This window comes from Castor canadensis, chromosome 13, assembly GCF_047511655.1.
Source record: "Castor canadensis chromosome 13, mCasCan1.hap1v2, whole genome shotgun sequence".
In the NCBI taxonomy this organism is placed as follows: Eukaryota; Metazoa; Chordata; class Mammalia; order Rodentia; family Castoridae; genus Castor; species Castor canadensis.
Genome location: NC_133398.1, coordinates 12,951,602 through 12,969,131, shown reverse-complemented (window position 1 = coordinate 12,969,131; position 17,530 = coordinate 12,951,602). Strand labels below are relative to the sequence as shown.

The window sequence follows — 17,530 nt, the reverse complement described above, 5'->3', positions numbered from 1 at the left end:
AAAGAAGGTTAAAAAAAAAGAATATGTGGTATGTATACACAATGGAATTTTACTCAGCCACAAAGAAGAATGAAATTTTGTCATTCACAAGTAAATGGATGGAACTAGGGAACATCATCTTAAGTGAAGTTAGCCAGGCTCAGAAAACCAAAAATTGCATATTCTCCCTTCTATGTGGATTATAAACCTAAAACAAATGCAGTAATATTATTGGACATGGGCCACACACTAAGTGGAGAATGCAAACAGGAGGAATAGGGAAAGGAAAGGAAACCTAAAACTTGAATGTGGTTGATGTGCTTACCCTATAGGAGTAAATATAGTAATCTTAAACTGGCAGAGGCCACTATGGGAAGGGGATTAGGAAGTTGTGAAGAGGTCTGGAAGAGATGAACCAATGTGGGTTGTAATACACATGTGCATGGATGCAATGCTAGGAATTTCTCTGTATAGCAATCTTTATCTCAAACTAGCAAAAACGCTGTCTTTCTTATTATCTCTTATGTTTTCTCTTCACAAAGTTGAAGAACAAGAGGGTGTAACAGGTACTACAGGTTTTGCCTGGTAGAGAGGGGTGGGGTAGGTTGTGGGGGAGGAGGTGGCCCAAACAATGTATATACCTGTGAGTAAGTGTAAAAATGATAAAAAGAGAAATGGTTAAAACAACAAAGAATTAAAAAGTTTATTTAAAAAAATAATGAGTGTCCTGAAAAAGGAGTTAAAAAATAGTTGAATGAAGTATGAAGTCAATTAAAGATCTACATGATAAAGTCAGCCATGTGGATGAATCTCAAGGAACAGCCCAGAACCAGATGAAGTTACTGGTAAATTCTATGAGACCTTTCAAGAAAAACTGACACCAATGTTCCTCAAAGTATTCTAAATAAAAGAAAAGGGTTGCCACCAACCTCATTCTATGAAGCCACCATTATCCTAATACCAAAACCAGATAAAGATGTAACAAAAAAAGGCAAATTTAGACCAGATTCATTGGTGAACACAGTTGCAAAACTCTTCAGTTAAAAACATTTTCAAATAATTTAATAAGATATTAAAAAGATCATATTCCAGGATCAAATTTTGTTTCATTACAGGGATCCAAGTGTTGTTCAACATATGCAAATAAATAAACAAATATATTACAGCACATCAACAGAGTCAGGACAAAAATCACATGTTCATCTCAGTAAATACAGAAAAAACCTTTGACAAAATTCAACATTCCTTCATGATAAAAACCCTAAAGATACTAGGAATAGAAGGGCTGAACATAATAAAGGCTATCCAAACATAATAAAGGCTATCCAAAAGCTTATAGTCATTATTGAACTAAATGGGGAAAATCAGGAAGTATTTCCTCTAAAATTAGGAATGAGACAAGTTGTATGATCTCTCCACTCATAACCAATCCAGTGCTTGAATTCTTAGCCAGAACAATGAAATAAAAGGAGTACATGTGGGAAAGAAAAAGTCAAATTATATCTATTTGCAGATGATATGATCCTGTACCTAAAAGACCTTAAAGATTCTAACAAAACAACTCTTAGATCTGATAAATACTTCAACAATTCAATAGGATACAAAAATCAATCCACAAAACAGTGACTTTTCTATATACCATTAAGGAATATCTGAGAAAGAAATCAGGAAAACAATTCCATTCACTATAACCTCAAGAAATAAAATGCTTAGGAATAAAATTAACCAAGGAGGCAAAAGATTTCTACAATGAAAACTATGAAACATTGTAGCAAGAAATTGAAGAAAACAATGGAAAGACTTGCCATGTTCATGATGAGCTGAATTCATATCGTGAAAACTGCTATATTACTGAATGTTATCTATAGATTCCATGCAATCCTCATCAAAATGCTAATGACATTTTTTCACATAAATACAAAAGAAATCCTAAAACTGAAATGGAAGCATAAAAGATCCTGAATATCCAAAGCAATCTCGAGCTAAAAGAACAAAGTTGAAATTATCACAATACCTGATTTCATATTATACCACAGAACCCTAGTAACAAAACCAGCATGGTATTAGCATAAAAACATACATATAAACCAGTGGAGTAGAGTAGAAGATACAAAAAAAGCACATGCAGCTATAGCCATGTGATTCTTGTCAAAGGTACCCAAAACGCATTGGAGAAAAGACAGCGTCTTCAACAAATTGTGTTGGGAAAAGTGGATATTCTCAAGTAGATGACTGAAACTAAATCCGTGTCTTTTCCTGTATAAAAATTAACTCAAAATGGATCAAATACCTTAATGTAAATCTGAAACTTTGAAACTGCTAGAGGAACCACTTCAAGATATTGGCATAGGTAATGACTTTCTGAATAGGACTCCAACAACTCAGGAAATAAGATCAAGAATTGACAAGTAGGATTTCATTAGGTAAAATAGTTTTTGCACTTCATGGGACACAATCATCAGAATAAAGAGAAAATAATTGCCAGATATTCATCAAAGAAAGTATTAATATCCAGAATACATAAAGAGCTCAAAAAATGAAACCTCAAAAGAATAAATAAAATCACTGAAATAAGCAAATGAATTGAATACACAGTTCTCAAATGAAGTACAAATGGCCAATAGATGCATGAAGAAATGTTCAACATAAACTAAATGCCATTCAAAACAACACTGAGATTCCATCCTACCCCAGTTAGAATGGCTATCATAAAGAATAAAAAAACCAACAAATGCTGGTAAGGATGTGGGGAAAAAGGAACACTTATATACTATTGGTAGAAATGTAAACTAGTCCAGTCAGTGTGGATATCAATATGAGGGTTTTTCACAAAACTAAAAATAGAACTAATGTCATTGAGTATATAGTTGAGGGATTGTGAATCAGCATCCAGTAGAGACATCTGCACAGCCATGTTCACAATAGCCATGTTATGGAACCAGTCTAAGTCCCATCAACATACGAATGTATAAAGAAAGTATGGTATATTCACACAGTGGGGTATTTTTCAGCCATAAAGAAGAATGATTTGTAGGGAAGTAGATGGAACTGGAGGTCACCATGTTAAGCTAAATAAGCCAAACTCAGAAAGACAAATCTCATATATTTCCCTTCATATGTGGAATCTATATCTTAAAAAGGACATGGACATAAAAGGGGGATGATTGGAGGAACCAGTGTGGGATGGGAGTAGGAAAGAGGGTGGAGGAGAATATTTTCAAAGTACATTGTATGAAGATATGAAAAGGACTTAATGAATCTCAGTAAATATTTTGTAGAAAAAATTTAAAAACAGAGAGGAGGTACAAGGAATAAGAAGAAGCAATGGAGGAGTGATTTAAGATTGAAATACATTATTTATAGGTAAATACACACCTGTACAAGGTCCCTCACCTTGTACAATTAATATATGGAAATAAAATAATTATAAATTAAATATAACAAATATCAGTAAGTTCATTAATTATAGAACGACAATGTTTTAGGAGACCTCAAATTCATAAAATGTCAAATTTATTTGCTGTTGAACATTGAATGCTACCATGAAGAATATTGGTGTGAACTTTTTAAACTATCTCCAGTTGTGTAAGTGCAAGATATTTTGGCAGTATATCTGACATTGGAATGCATGGTCCACATCAATGAATATTTTTAATTTTGTCATAATTACACATTATTTTTCTATTAAAATGGTTAAGACTTCTAATTAATACACAGCATTGCTTCCAAAAAACACTCTTAAAAATAACTTCTTATAATCTCCTGATATACAATGAACCCCAGGAGGTTTTAGTATGTCTTTCCCTTACTGTTTTTGAGGTTGACTAAATTTGGATGGCATGATTAGCCCATTTGGAATTATTTTCTCTGAATTAATCTTATGGCATTTTTTTTCAATTTTGTTGGGTCTATATATGTGAATATATTTCACTATTAACTTATAAAAATTTGCAGGGGCACATTTTGAAAAGGACTAGGAAAGCAGAATCTTGTGGAAGAGGATAAAGAAGGAGGTTTTCTAGGAAATGGTATCTGGTATAGGTAAAGCAGTAATGTCAACTGTTAATTCAGAGGTGCCTTTCCTCAGACTGTTTAATTAAATGAGAAACTTTGCAGAATACATACATGTTGGGAAAGGGAGTTGTGAATGGTTTGGGCTCTTCTGGTTTGGGAAGGAAAGAAGTTTTGTCAACCTGGAAAACAAAGTTCAATTGGTGCATTGTCATAACGGCAATAGATGATCAGTGATGATCTACAGGACACAGAAACCGTAACTGAAATCTGAGTATCTTGCAGGCTTTCTTTGCTAAAATAACATTTCCAAGTATCATGTTGAATTTAACATAAAAGTAACAATTAACAATATAAATATTCACACTTAAGTTTGAAAAATGAACACATAATATTCATTTTCAACCAGGTATTGAATAATAGGAGCTAGAGATATATGGAATGAATTTGGGATCAAATTTGTAAGGTGTTGAGGACAAAGCATATATTGAAAGGTAATTTTATAGTATTATAAGAAACTTATACCAACAGAATGCTGACAGCATAGCTTTTGGTAAGAGACTGAGATTTATCCAAACTGAATTGTAGTTCCCAAAGTTCAGTGGCGATGATGAGATACCAGTTTCTCACTCTTGTTCAGAGAGTGAATAATAGTGTTTCTGGTGTTTGTGAAAGGATTTGGTTTAGAATGCAGAGATTTTGGTTATCACACTCAGCCTCTAGCTTGGTTTTTGATGGATCTCTAATCACGTTTTCTCAATGTAAAGTGAAAAGACAGAAGTTTTGTGAACCACCAAATTACTACTGGCTGCCTTGTGGTTTTCATAATTCCTCCCAGGGTAAATTCTTATGCCTGCTTCCACTAGTAGTTCTTTCCCTCAGGGAACATAAAATGAAGTAATTACAACTTGTTTGTCTCCAATCTGGAGCTGGGGATGTGGAATTGCCTCCAGGTCCTCTTTATGGCTTGTGAAATTAGAGCTCACAGAGATCGCTCAGAAAGAAACATGCTTTGATATATCTATCTTGTTTGATTCTGAACTGATAACTCTTCTGCTTGTCTTAATGGAAGTTTGAGCTCCTTAGGGGTTTCATCTGTTTCACTGTATTTCACTTCTTCTAGCAAGTAATAGAAGAATTTTCCAATGTATGAAGGTACTTGTGCTCATCATCAAAGGGATCCTGACAGAATGGAAACAGAGTTGACATTCAGTGATATGAGTGTACATGTATGTATGTATGTATGTGTGTGTGTGTCCTACTGATTCTTAGATTTACTGCTCTTCACATAGAAGGATGGTCCATGTACTGTAACTTGTCTTGAATTTAATATCTATCCAAATTTTGAGGTGATAAATAAAAAATAAAATCTCTATGTATGTTAATTTATCTCAGAGTGATCCTATATCTAATTTTTGAGAGAAAGGAGGAAAACACACCTCCTTTTGCTTATCTTTTACCCTAAGGAGGTCTTGTTTGGGTTTTTCCCCAAAATTTGATCCCAAATCTCTAAAATTTTCTCCAAAATGCAGGTTTAGTCAAGTATTATTTTGTAACTTAAAATGCTGACCTATTCCCATTCCCACTGGAACTTGTGCCTTAGTATTACACGATCTTTACCAAGTAACCAGCAAGTCATTTGATATTTTTAGTCACTTCTTTAGTTATATTGTTTCTTTGGTATATTATTATTCTAGAATAGATCAGAACTTCTATTATAGCAGACAAGTCCATTATCCTTTCGCTCCTTGAATGTTCTACAAACCATATATTTCCCTGACTGAGGGAAAAACTCCAGAGTTGTCTTGAGTTCTCTCTTTTCCTTAAATGTCCTTGTGCTGTCCACCCCAAACATTTTACTAGAGTGCCCATTTTTATAATGTTCCTGTGTAGGTTTTTCTTGTGATTTGATAGTTTGTCAAAACCAAGACCGCACATTCCCTTCATTTCTGAGAATTTATTGTATTTGTAATACATATAGAATGTTTATTATGTAATGTATTTGTCAGTGTGCAAAATGACATAATAAAAATATTGAATATTGTAATATTGCTGGAAATACAGAAATATTAGAAACATTCAACATGCCTACAGATAGCTCATCATTGTTTTCATTCTGAGAAACTTAATTGTTACTAATGTGAGTTGAATAACATACCTGAATTATTACCAAGCTCAGGTAGCAACATCATACTAACAGGATTTTTAATGTAATGGCTAAAGAATGTAGAAATTTTTAAAGATAACTTCTATTTTAAACTTTAAAGACAATTTAAAGATAATTGGGAAAATTCATATATTCATATAAACTTTCATGAACTCCCAAATGATTGAACTGTCAGATAATAAGAATCTCCTCAGCTTACAAAGACAAAACATGCAGCTTTAACAACTCTTATTATCATTATTTTTTTATTAGTGTTATATTAATTGTACTAAGGAGTTTCATTGTGATATTTCCTTCATGCATATAATGTATTTTGATCAAATTATCCCTCTGTATTGCTCTGTCTTATCCCTCCTCTCTTTTTTACAGATTTTTAGCAGGATTCATTGTTTTACTTTTTATATGTGCTCAAAGTACTTCGGTCATATATACCCCTTGCCCTTCATAGTCTCCTTTGGACCATTCCCCTCTCATTGGTTCCCATCCCCAGATTTTCTCTATTTTATACTTGTGTCATTCACTTTTTTTAAGGCATAGTTTCCACATTTGAGAAAGAGCAGGTGATGCTTGTCTTTCTCAGTCTGGCTTATTTTGCCTAACATGTTGATCTCCATTCTATTCATTTTCATGCAAACAAATCTTTACATAGAATATGTATTTTTTGTAAGAGAGATTATCATGTTCAGTTTTCCTGATCATTAGTGATTGCTTACATTAATAGACATAATACTAACAGACCTGAATGAGTAAAAGGGAGGAATTACAGCTCAGCAACATAGAAGAAATTATAGAAATATGCTGAAAATAGTCTTTGACATAAAACGCAAAAAGGAAAAGAAGTAATTTGTTATTGCTAAAGAGACACAAAGACTTCTTCACCTGATCCAAGATTGTACTGGAAAAGACATGTTGTTCCTAGCATTCCAAGGACTTGAATAAGAGGATTTACTTTGAGTTGGGAGACTGTATAATGTGTTGATGTGAAAGAAGGACAGTTATTTTGTGAATTTTCCATGATTATTCTTTTAGAAAGAATGATATCAGACTCAAAATGCTGTGTGTAAAGACTTTGCAAAAGGAAGAACTGCTGGGTGTGTTATAAGGTATGTAACTAGATATTTTACATTATTGACAAAGATTTATGCCCTTAAAACTCTTGCTGTGATGTGCTGTGTACAACACTTATATCAAGTTTCCAGTTACTGATACCTTACACATTCAAAGCAGCCTACTGAGTTCTCTTATCTTCATTCAATCTGTAGACACAAAGCTATACCAACACACCAAAGTGTGTTCAAGAGGCATTGAGAAGATTGAAAGAGGTCAACAGGACATTAGAGATCTCCTGCTTTTCTATTAACTAGAGACTGACCTGTCCTTCCACTCTAATTCTCTAATTTCCATCCAGAAATCATGGACAACAACCTAGTCTGATCTGATAATCATTTTGATAGTTCATGATTTCTCAAAAAAGATGTTCAGTTGTTTTCTAGGTGGACCATAACAACCTTTCTTGACCATCATCAGCCCATCAGTGACAAAATCCTAATTATTCAGGTTAAACTTCACATACTGACTAGTTCAAAACGATCTTTCTTTATTTTCTTCTTTGTTCTTTTCTTTCTTTTTTTCTTTTTTCATTCTTTCTGCTATGTGGGGGATTGATAAAATGATGCTTTTGCTATGTAATAGTTACAATGACTTCTCTTTCTTTCACATTTCCATCTCTCTTTTCAACAGTAAAAGAAGAGGACCATGAAGAAGGAAAATCAGAGCAGTGTGTCTGAATTCATCCTCCTGGGGCTCCCCATCCGACCAGAAGAACAAGCCATGTTCTATGCCCTGTTCCTGGCCATGTACCTGACCACAGTGCTGGGGAACCTGCTCATTATTCTGCTCATCAGGCTGGACTCTCACCTCCACACCCCCATGTACTTCTTCCTCAGCCACTTGGCCTTCACTGATGTCTCTTTCTCATCTGTCACAGCTCCAAAGATGCTCATGAATATGCTGACACAGAGTCAATCCATCTCCTATGCTGAGTGCATTTCTCAGGTGTACTTTTTCTTAATGTTTGTGGATCTTGATAGCTTCCTTCTCACCTCAATGGCTTATGACAGATATGTGGCTGTCTGCCATCCCTTGCACTATACCAGAATCATGAGTCAGAGGATTTGTTTCCTACTAGTAATTTTGTCTTGGATCTCATCCTCTGTGATTTCCCTTCTACACACCCTGCTTTTAGCTCATCTATCTTTCTGTGGAGATAACACTCTGCCCCACTTCTTCTGTGACCTCTCTGCCTTACTTAAGTTGTCCAGCTCAGACACCACAATCAATGAGTTGGTTATTCTCACCGTAGGAGTGGTGGTCATTACACTTCCATTGATATGCATTTTGGTCTCTTATGGCTACATTGGGGCCACCATCCTGAGAACTCCTTCCATCAAGGGAATCTGCAAAGCCTTGTCCACATGTGGCTCTCACCTGTCTGTGGTTGCTATGTACTATGGACCAATTATTGGGCTCTATTTTGTCCCACCATCCAATAACACTAATAACAAGGATGTCACTGTGGCTGTGCTGTACACTCTGGTCACACCCATGTTGAATCCCTTTATCTACAGCCTGAGGAATCGGGATATGAAAGGAACTCTGAAAAATGTATTCAGTAGAGGAAACTTTTCATTGTGATGGGCACTTATTTCCTGTTAACTGGATATGAGACCTTCTCTATTTGTACCTTCTCTCTGAATTGCTGGTTTTTTAAGTGGTATTTTTACATGGTATTTTTTCAGCCTGTACTTTACCTGGGTTTTTTTATTAGGATATATTCATTGTACGGGGGAGGGGATTCACTGTGATAATTCCAAATAGGCTTATATTGTACATAGATTAGATTACACCCACCAACTCTATTCCTCGAATTGCTCCTCTTCAAGCAGTTGCAAAAGGTTTCATTGTTCTATTTCATATATATATGAAATCCATCAACCATATTCCTTCATCTTAGTCTTCTCCATTCACCTTCCCCTCTTCCACAAGTTAACCCCCCATATCAACTTGCAGTCTTTTTCTTTTTCATTATTAATTTTTCAGTCATTGTTCAAACGAGTTTCTCGATGTATCCTTCACCTGGGTTTTTGTTTTGTCTCTGTCTAATTGTCCTGTTGATCTTGAGAATCTTGGATGCAGTTCTTACCAGAATAACCATATTTTTGGATTAGTATCCTTGTCCTACAAACATTTTCAATATATATAGTCACAGATACTAGTACTTTATTAGATAGTTTGTAATCTTTTGTTGCAATATTTTTTTTTCACTTTCTCACTTTGGCAGTATTGAATTTTTTTCCTGGTAGGTTTATGAGGTATTTTTATGCTGAATTTTGTAACAAATATACTTTTTGCAATCTTCATTAGACATAGAGTTTTAGTTTTCAAAAATTCTTTTTATTCATTTATATAAATTTCAATTGACATAAAAGGTAGATATGAGGTATCATCTGATGTTCCAATATATGTATATAGTCTATAAGGTTCAAGTCAGAAAACATATTTGTTTCTTCTAGAATTTACCACTTTTTTGTGATGAATCCGTTTTTCTGTTGTTACTGAAATATATAGCATTTTATCTACTGACACACTACTATTCAGTTAAACGTCAGAATTTCTTTCACTTTTTAATTTTTTTAATTTGTAATTTTTTAAGAACTATTTTTATTATCATATTATTGTACTGGTGGTACATTGTGACATTTACAAAACATGTCGTAAGTGAATTCATGCCCTTCATCATTCTCCTTTAACTAATTGCAAGCCCATTGACCATCCTTTCTTCATCTGTCTTTACCTCCATATTCTGCCCATTTGTTTATAATTTCTTATGCAATTTCTAAGAATTTCATTCTGTCATTAAAATGATGATAATTAGGCAGAAAACTTCCTCCCATCAAACTGAATAGAAAAAGGTTGAGGCAGTTGGGTATGGGTCCAAAGCGAACAGAAACTTGATTGCAGCTTTTATATCTCAGGAAAGCAAACTGTGAGGCATAGCAGCGAGAAGATAGATTGTTTTAAAAAACATCTTTCCAGATGGTGCTGTGTTGGTATATGCATTCAGTTTGTTTCACCTAGATGGAGATTCAGCTTCCAATAGTGTGTGTTGGAGAATGGCTATGGAGGATATCAAAAAGTCTAGCCAATCTGGACAGAGTTCAAGCAGGACTTCAGTATCGTTTAATCCAACTATATTTTATTTTAAAATGAACAAAGTTGCTTCTATGCCCAACTACATAAATGTATTGTCCTGTGTTTTTACCTGAAACAGTAAAGATTTGTTTTTAGTTTTTCAAAGATTGCCTCTTCTCAAGCAAAAGGTAATTAACTCTGTTGCTATGAGATGAACACTATGACAAAATTCTCATACTTATTATTTAATTTTGTAGTAGTATTTAATATTGAAGAGGGAATTAAACTTAAAAGAGGTTTAGTAACCATTCCTGTGCTACTAAGCTAATAATATTTAGCAGAAATGGTTTATAAACCACGGCATATGCAAGGTCAAATCCAGAGACCTATAGCAACTTGTATATTTTTCAAAGTGGAGTGTCTTTTCCTCTGTTTTATTGGAAATTTTGCTGTACTATGTCAAAAATGTTGAAATCATGTATAAATGGAACAATAAATATAGATGGTACACAATAGCAATATATATGTAAACATAACATGTATTGTGCATATATGTTTACATACATGTGACATAAATATGTATTAAATTAGAATATCAAAATTATTTATTTAATCATCTCTAGGCTTAAGTGATAGAATACTTAACAACATAGTTGAAGCTCCTTCAGACCCTCCTAAATTATATCTTCTTTCCCTTTAAAGGTACCTGATGTCTTGACCATTATCAATATTTCCTTACTTTTCACTTGAGTTTTACACTTCTACTTTGGTCCTTCAGTTTTGCTCAAGAACTGCATGTAAATACAATAAGACTATATTAATTCTGATATATTTTGCTTTTGTTGTTTACTATTGTCCTTGTAAATTCATCTACTTATTTTCATAATTCTCTGTGTAACTAACATGCTATGTGCTCTGTTTTCAGTGGCCATTTTTTCATTGAGTGTGTTGCTATTGATGATTAATGTTGTCACAAACACCACTGTGCATGCATATGGTGTGTATATACAAGAGATTCTATAAATTGTGTTCCCAGAAGAATTACTGGATGTTAGGAATACATAGAAATAATTTAACTGTCACTGAAACTATTTCAGGAATGGGGGAAGAAGGATAAAAGAAAGAGATAGAGGGGATGAATTCACTGTAAGAATTTTTGTAAATGTCTTATTATACTTCTAGTACAACAAGAATAAAAAAATCCCCCACCCCCAAAAAAAGCCAAAATAGACCAGGAAGACAGTCTGAAATGATTATATTCTATATCATTCCAACTACATGATATCCTGGAAATTGTGAAACTATAGGAATAATAAAATGATCAGAGGTTACTAAGGATTTGGTGTAGAGGAAGAGGAGGGATACACAAGTGAGGCAAAAGGGATTTTTAGGGGAAAAACTTATACTGTATAATGATGCAACTATGGATACATGTCATTATGCATTTGTGGGAACCAAAGAAGAAACAAAACCAAACAAAAATCTAAGGAAACTACAGCCATATAATTAAAAGCATGAATGCTAATCTTAACTGTGGACTTTAGTTTATAGTAATATATCAATATTATTTCTGATATAACCAATGTACTCCATCTATATAAGATGTTAATAGCAGAAACTCTGGGTGAATGGGAAGAAATAGTACATGAATACTTTGAGGTCAAGTTTTCAGTAACCCTAAAAATACTTTAAAAATACTCCATTAATTTTTAAAAAAATTATACTAATTAAACCTCTCGCCTCAGAGTATGACTTCTATATAATTTTACCTCACATGTAGCACTTGGTACTGACAATTTTAAATGTTTTACAAGTGTAGTGGATAGCAAATTATACCTCATTATGTTTTTTAAATTATATTTTAATACCCTCGATTAATTGTACAAATTGATAGGTTTTATACACATATACGATATACTTTGTTCATACTCACCCCTCTGTTTTCCTTTTATCCTTTTTCCCCTCTGCTTATCCCCTTCAATATATTTAGTAGTCCACCTTTTATTTTCAAGTACTTTTTCCCTCTAAATTTTGCATATGAGAGAAACATATGATACTTGATTTTCAGAGTCTGGTTATTTTACTTAACATGATGACTCCCAGTTCTATTCATTTGCAGACAGCCTAATTTCATTCTTCTTTTTTTTTGTTTTATTTATTTATTTATTTATTTATTTTTCTTTTATTATTCATATGTGCATACAAGGCTTGGGTCATTTCTCTCCCCTGCCCCCACCCCCTCCCTTACCACCTACTCCGCCCCCTCCCTCTCCCCCCAACCCCTCAATACCCAGCACAAACTATTTTGCCCTTATTTCTAATTTTGTTGTAGAGAGAGTGTAAGCAATAATAGGAAGGAACAAGGGTTTTTGCTGGTTGAGATAAGGATAGCTATACAGGGCATTGACTCACATTGATTTCCTGTGCGTGGGTGTTACCTTCTAGGTTAATTTTTTTTGATCTCACCTTTTCTCTAGTTCCTGGTCCCCTTTTCCTATTGGCCTCAGTTGCTTTTAAGGTATCTGCTTTAGTTTCTCTGCGTTGAGGGCAACAAATGCTAGCTAATTTTTTAGGTGTCTTACCTATCCTCACCCCTCCCTTGTGTGCTCTCGCTTTTATCATATGCTCAAAGTCCAATCCCCTTGTTGTGTTTGCTCTTGATCTAATGTCCACATATGAGGGAGAACATAGGATTTTTGGTCTTCTGGGCCAGGATAACCTCACTCAGAATGATGTTCTCCAATTCCATCCATTTACCAGTGAATGATAACATTTCGTTCTTCTTCATGGCTGCATAGAATTCCATTGTGTATAGATACCACATTTTCTTAATCCATTCGTCAGTGGTGGGGCATCTTGGCTGTTTCCATAACTTGGCTATTGTGAATAGTGCCACAATAAACATGGGTGTGCAGGTGCCTCTGGAGTAACCTGTGTCACAGTTTTTTGGGTATATTCCCAAGAGTGGTATTGCTGGACCAAATGGTAGATCAATGTCTAGCTTTTTAAGTAGCCTCCAAAATTTTTCCAGAGTGGCTGTACTAGTTTACATTCCCACCAACAGTGTAAGAGGGTTCCTTTTTCCCCGCATCCTTGCCAACACCTGTTGTTGGTGGTGTTGCTGATGATGGCTATTCTAACAGAGGTGAGGTGGAATCTTAGTGTGGTTTTAATTTGCATTTCCTTTATTGCTAGAGATGGTGAGCATTTTTTCATGTGTTTTCTGGCCATTTGAATTTCTTCTTTTGAGAAAGTTCTGTTTAGTTCACTTGTCCATTTCTTTATTGGTTCATTAGTTTTGGGAGAATTTAGTTTTTTAAGTTCCCTGTATATTCTGGTTATCAGTCCTTTGTCTGATGTATAGTTGGCAAATATTTTCTCCCACTCTGTGGGTGTTCTCTTCAGTTTGGAGACCATTTCTTTTGATGAACAGAAGCTTTTTAGTTTTATGAGGTCCCATTTGTCTATGCTGTCTCTTAGTTGCTGTGCTGCTGGGGTTCCATTGAGAAAGTTCTTACCTACACCTACTAATTCCAGAGTATTTCCTACTCTTTCCTGTATCAACTTTAGAGTTTGTGGTCTGATATTAAGATCCTTGATCCATTTTGAGTTAATCTTGGTATAGGGTGATAGACATGGATCTAGTTTCAGTTTTTTGCAGACTGCTAACCAGTTTTCCCAGCAGTTTTTGTTGAAGAGGCTGCTATTTCTCCATCGTATATTTTTAGATCCTTTGTCAAAGACAAGTTGGTTATAGTTGTGTGGCTTCATATCTAGGTCCTTTATTCTGTTCCACTGGTCTACATGTCTGTTTTTGTGCCAGTACCATGCTGTTTTTATTGCTACTGCTTTGTAATATAGTTTGAAGTCAGGTATTGTGATACCTCCTGCATTGTTCTTTTGACTGAGTATTGCCTTGGCTATTCGTGGCCTCTTGTGTTTCCATATAAATTTAACAGTAGATTTTTCAATCTCTTTGATGAATGTCATTGGAATTTTGATGGGAATTGCATTAAACATGTAGATTACTTTGGGGAGTATCGACATTTTTACTATGTTGATTCTACCAATCCATGAGCATGGGAGATCTCTCCACTTTCTATAGTCTTCCTCAATCTCTTTCTTCAGAAGTGTATCGTTTTCCTTGTAGAGGTCTTTCACATCTTTTGTTAGGTTTACACCTAGGTATTTGATTTTTTTTGAGGCTATTGTAAATGAAATTATTTTCATGTATTCTTTTCAGTTTGCTCATTATTAGTGTATAGAAATGCTAATGAATTTTCTATGTTGATTTTATATCCTGCTACCTTGCTATAGCTATTGATGATATCTAGAAGCTTCTGAGTAGAGTTTTTTGGATCTTTAAGGTATAGGATCATGTCATCTGCAAATAGGGATATTTTGACAGTTTCTTTACCTATTTGTATTCTTTTATTCCTTCTTCTTTCCTAATTGCTCTGGCTAGGAATTCCAGTACTATGTTGAATAGGAATGGAGATAGTGGGCATCCTTGTCTGGTTCCTGATTTTAGAGGGAATGGTTTCAGTTTTTCTCTGTTAAGTATAATGCTGGCTGTAGGTTTGTCATATATAGCTTTTATAATGTTGAGGTACTTTCCTTCTATTCCTAGTTTTCTTTGAGCTTTTATCATGAAATGATGTTGGATCTTATCAAAGGCTTTTTCTGCATCTATTGAGATAATCAAGTGGTTTTTGTCTTTGCTTCTGTTAGTGTGGTTTATTACATTTATTGATTTTCATATGTTGAACCACCCCTGCATCCCTGGGATGAAACCTACTTGGTCGTGGTGAATAATCTTTTCGATGTGTTGTTGAATTCGGTTTGCCATTATTTTGTTGAGGATTTTTGCGTCAATGTTCATTAAGGAGATTGGCTTATAGTTCTCCGTTTTGGAGGTGTCTTTGCCTGGTTTTGGGATAAGTGTAATACTGGCTTCATAAAATGTGTTTGGCAGTTTTCCTTCCCTTTCTATTTCAGTTTAAGGATGGTTGGTATCAGTTCTTCTTTAAAGGTCTGATAGAATTCAGCAGAGAATCCATCAGGTCCTGTACTTTTCTTTTTGGGGAGACTCTTGATTGCTGCTTCAATTTCATTTTGTGTTATAGATCTGTTCAGGTAATTAATTTCCTCTTTGTTCAGTTTTGGATGATCATATGTATCTAGAATTCTGTCCATTTCATTAAAATTTTCAAATTTATTTCAATAAAGGTTCTCAAAGTAGTCTCTGATGATTTCCTGGACTTCCATGGTGTTTGTTGTTATCTCCCCTTTTGCATTCCTGATTCTACTAATTTGGGTTTTTTCTCTCCTCATTTTAGTCAGGTTTGCCAGGGGTCTATTGATCTTGTTTATTTTTTCAAAGAACCAACTTTTTGTTTCATTAATTCTTTGTATAGTTTTTTTGGTTTCTATTTCGTTGATTTCAGCTCTTATTTTTATTATTTCTCTCCTATTTGTTTTGGGATTTGCTTGCTCTTGTTTTTCTAGGAGTTTGAGATGTATCATTAGGTCATTGATTTGGGATCTTTCAGTCTTTTTAATGTATGCACTCATGGCTATGAACTTTCCTCTCAGGACTGCCTTAGCTGTGTCCCATAGGTTCTGGTAGGTTGTGTTTTCATTTTCATTGACTTCCAGGAACTTTTTTGTTTCATCTTTTATTTCATCGATGATCCATTCTTCATTAAGTAATGAGTTATTTAGTTTCCAGCTGTTTGCATGTTTTTTGTCTTTACTTTTGTTGTTGAGTTCTACTTTTACTGCATTATGATCAGATAGTATGCACGGTATAATTTCTATATTCTTGTATTTGCTGAGACTTGCTTTGTGCCCTAGGATATGATCTATTTTGGAGAAGGTTCCATGGGCTGCTGAGAAGAATGTATATTGTGTAGAAGTTGGATGAAATGTTCTGTAGTCATCTTCTAGGTGATTTTGATCTATTGCATATTTTAGATCTTGGATTTTTTATTGATTTTTTGTTTCGATGACCTATCTATTGATGATAATGGAGTGTTAAAGTCTCCCACAACCACTGTGTTGGCATTTATATATGCTTTTAGGTCTTTCAGGGTATGTTTGATGAAATTGGGTGCGTTGACATTGGGTGCATACAGGTTGATAATTATTATTTCCTTTTTGTCTATTTCCCATTTAATTAGTATGGAATGTCCTTGTTCATCTCGTTTGATCAATGTAGGTTTGAAGTCTACTTTGTCAGAGATAAGTACTGCTACTCCTGCCTGTTTTTGGGGGCCATTGGCTTGGTAAATCTTCTTCCAGCCTTTCATTCTTAGCCTATGCTTATTTCTGTCGGTGAGATGGGTCTCCTGTAAGCAACAAATTGTTGGATCTTTCTTTTTAATCTATTTCATTAAGTGGTGCCTTTTGATGGGTGAATTAACTCCGTTAACATTAAGCGTTAGTACTGATAGGTATGTGGTGATTCCTGTCATTTAGTTGTCTTAGTTGTTTGAAGGTTTGATTGTGTGTACCTAAGTTGAGGTTACTTTCTACTTTCTTGCTTTTTCTTTTCCTGTGGTTTGGTGCTGCCTGTCTTTTTATGGTTAAGTTGGGTTTCACTTTCTGTGTGCAGAATCCCTTGAAGAATCCTTTGTAGTTGTGTCTTTGTGGTCACATATTGTTTTAGTTTCTGCTTATCATGGAAGACTTTTTTTGCTCCATCTATTTTGAATGATAGTTTTGCTGGGTAGAGTATTCTGGGGTTGAAGTTATTTTCATTCAGTGCCCGGAAGAGCTCACCCCATGCTCTTCTTGCTTTTAATGTTTCTGTTGAGAAGTCTGCTGTGATTTTGATGGGTTTACCTTTGTATGTTACTTGTTTTTTCTCTCTTACAGCCTTCAATATTCTTTCCTTAGACTTGTTGTTTTAATGATGATATGTCGTGGGGTAGTTCTATTTTGATCTGGTCTGTTTGGTGTCCTGGAGGCCTCTTGCATCTGTATGGGAATATCTTTCTCTAGATTTGGGAAATTTTCCATTATTATTTTGTTAAATATATTACACATTTCCTTTGCTTGTACCTCTTCTCCTTCTTTGATGCCCATGATTCTCAAGTTTGGTCTTTTGATGGAATCGGTGAGTTCTTGCATTTTCTTTTCACAGGTCTTGAGTTGTTTAATTAATAGTTCTTTGGTTAT

General features: G+C 34.5%; 1 protein-coding gene across 1 annotated transcript; it reads left to right on the top strand.

Moving 5' to 3' along the window:
* The first annotated feature begins 7,912 nt into the window (after positions 1 to 7,912).
* Positions 7,913 to 8,851, top strand: LOC109674414 (olfactory receptor 1J21-like). The gene has a single exon (XM_020151387.2). It carries the CDS (start codon positions 7,913 to 7,915, stop codon positions 8,849 to 8,851), a length of 939 nt encoding a protein of 312 aa, XP_020006976.2.
* Positions 8,852 to 17,530: the final 8,679 nt, after the last annotated feature.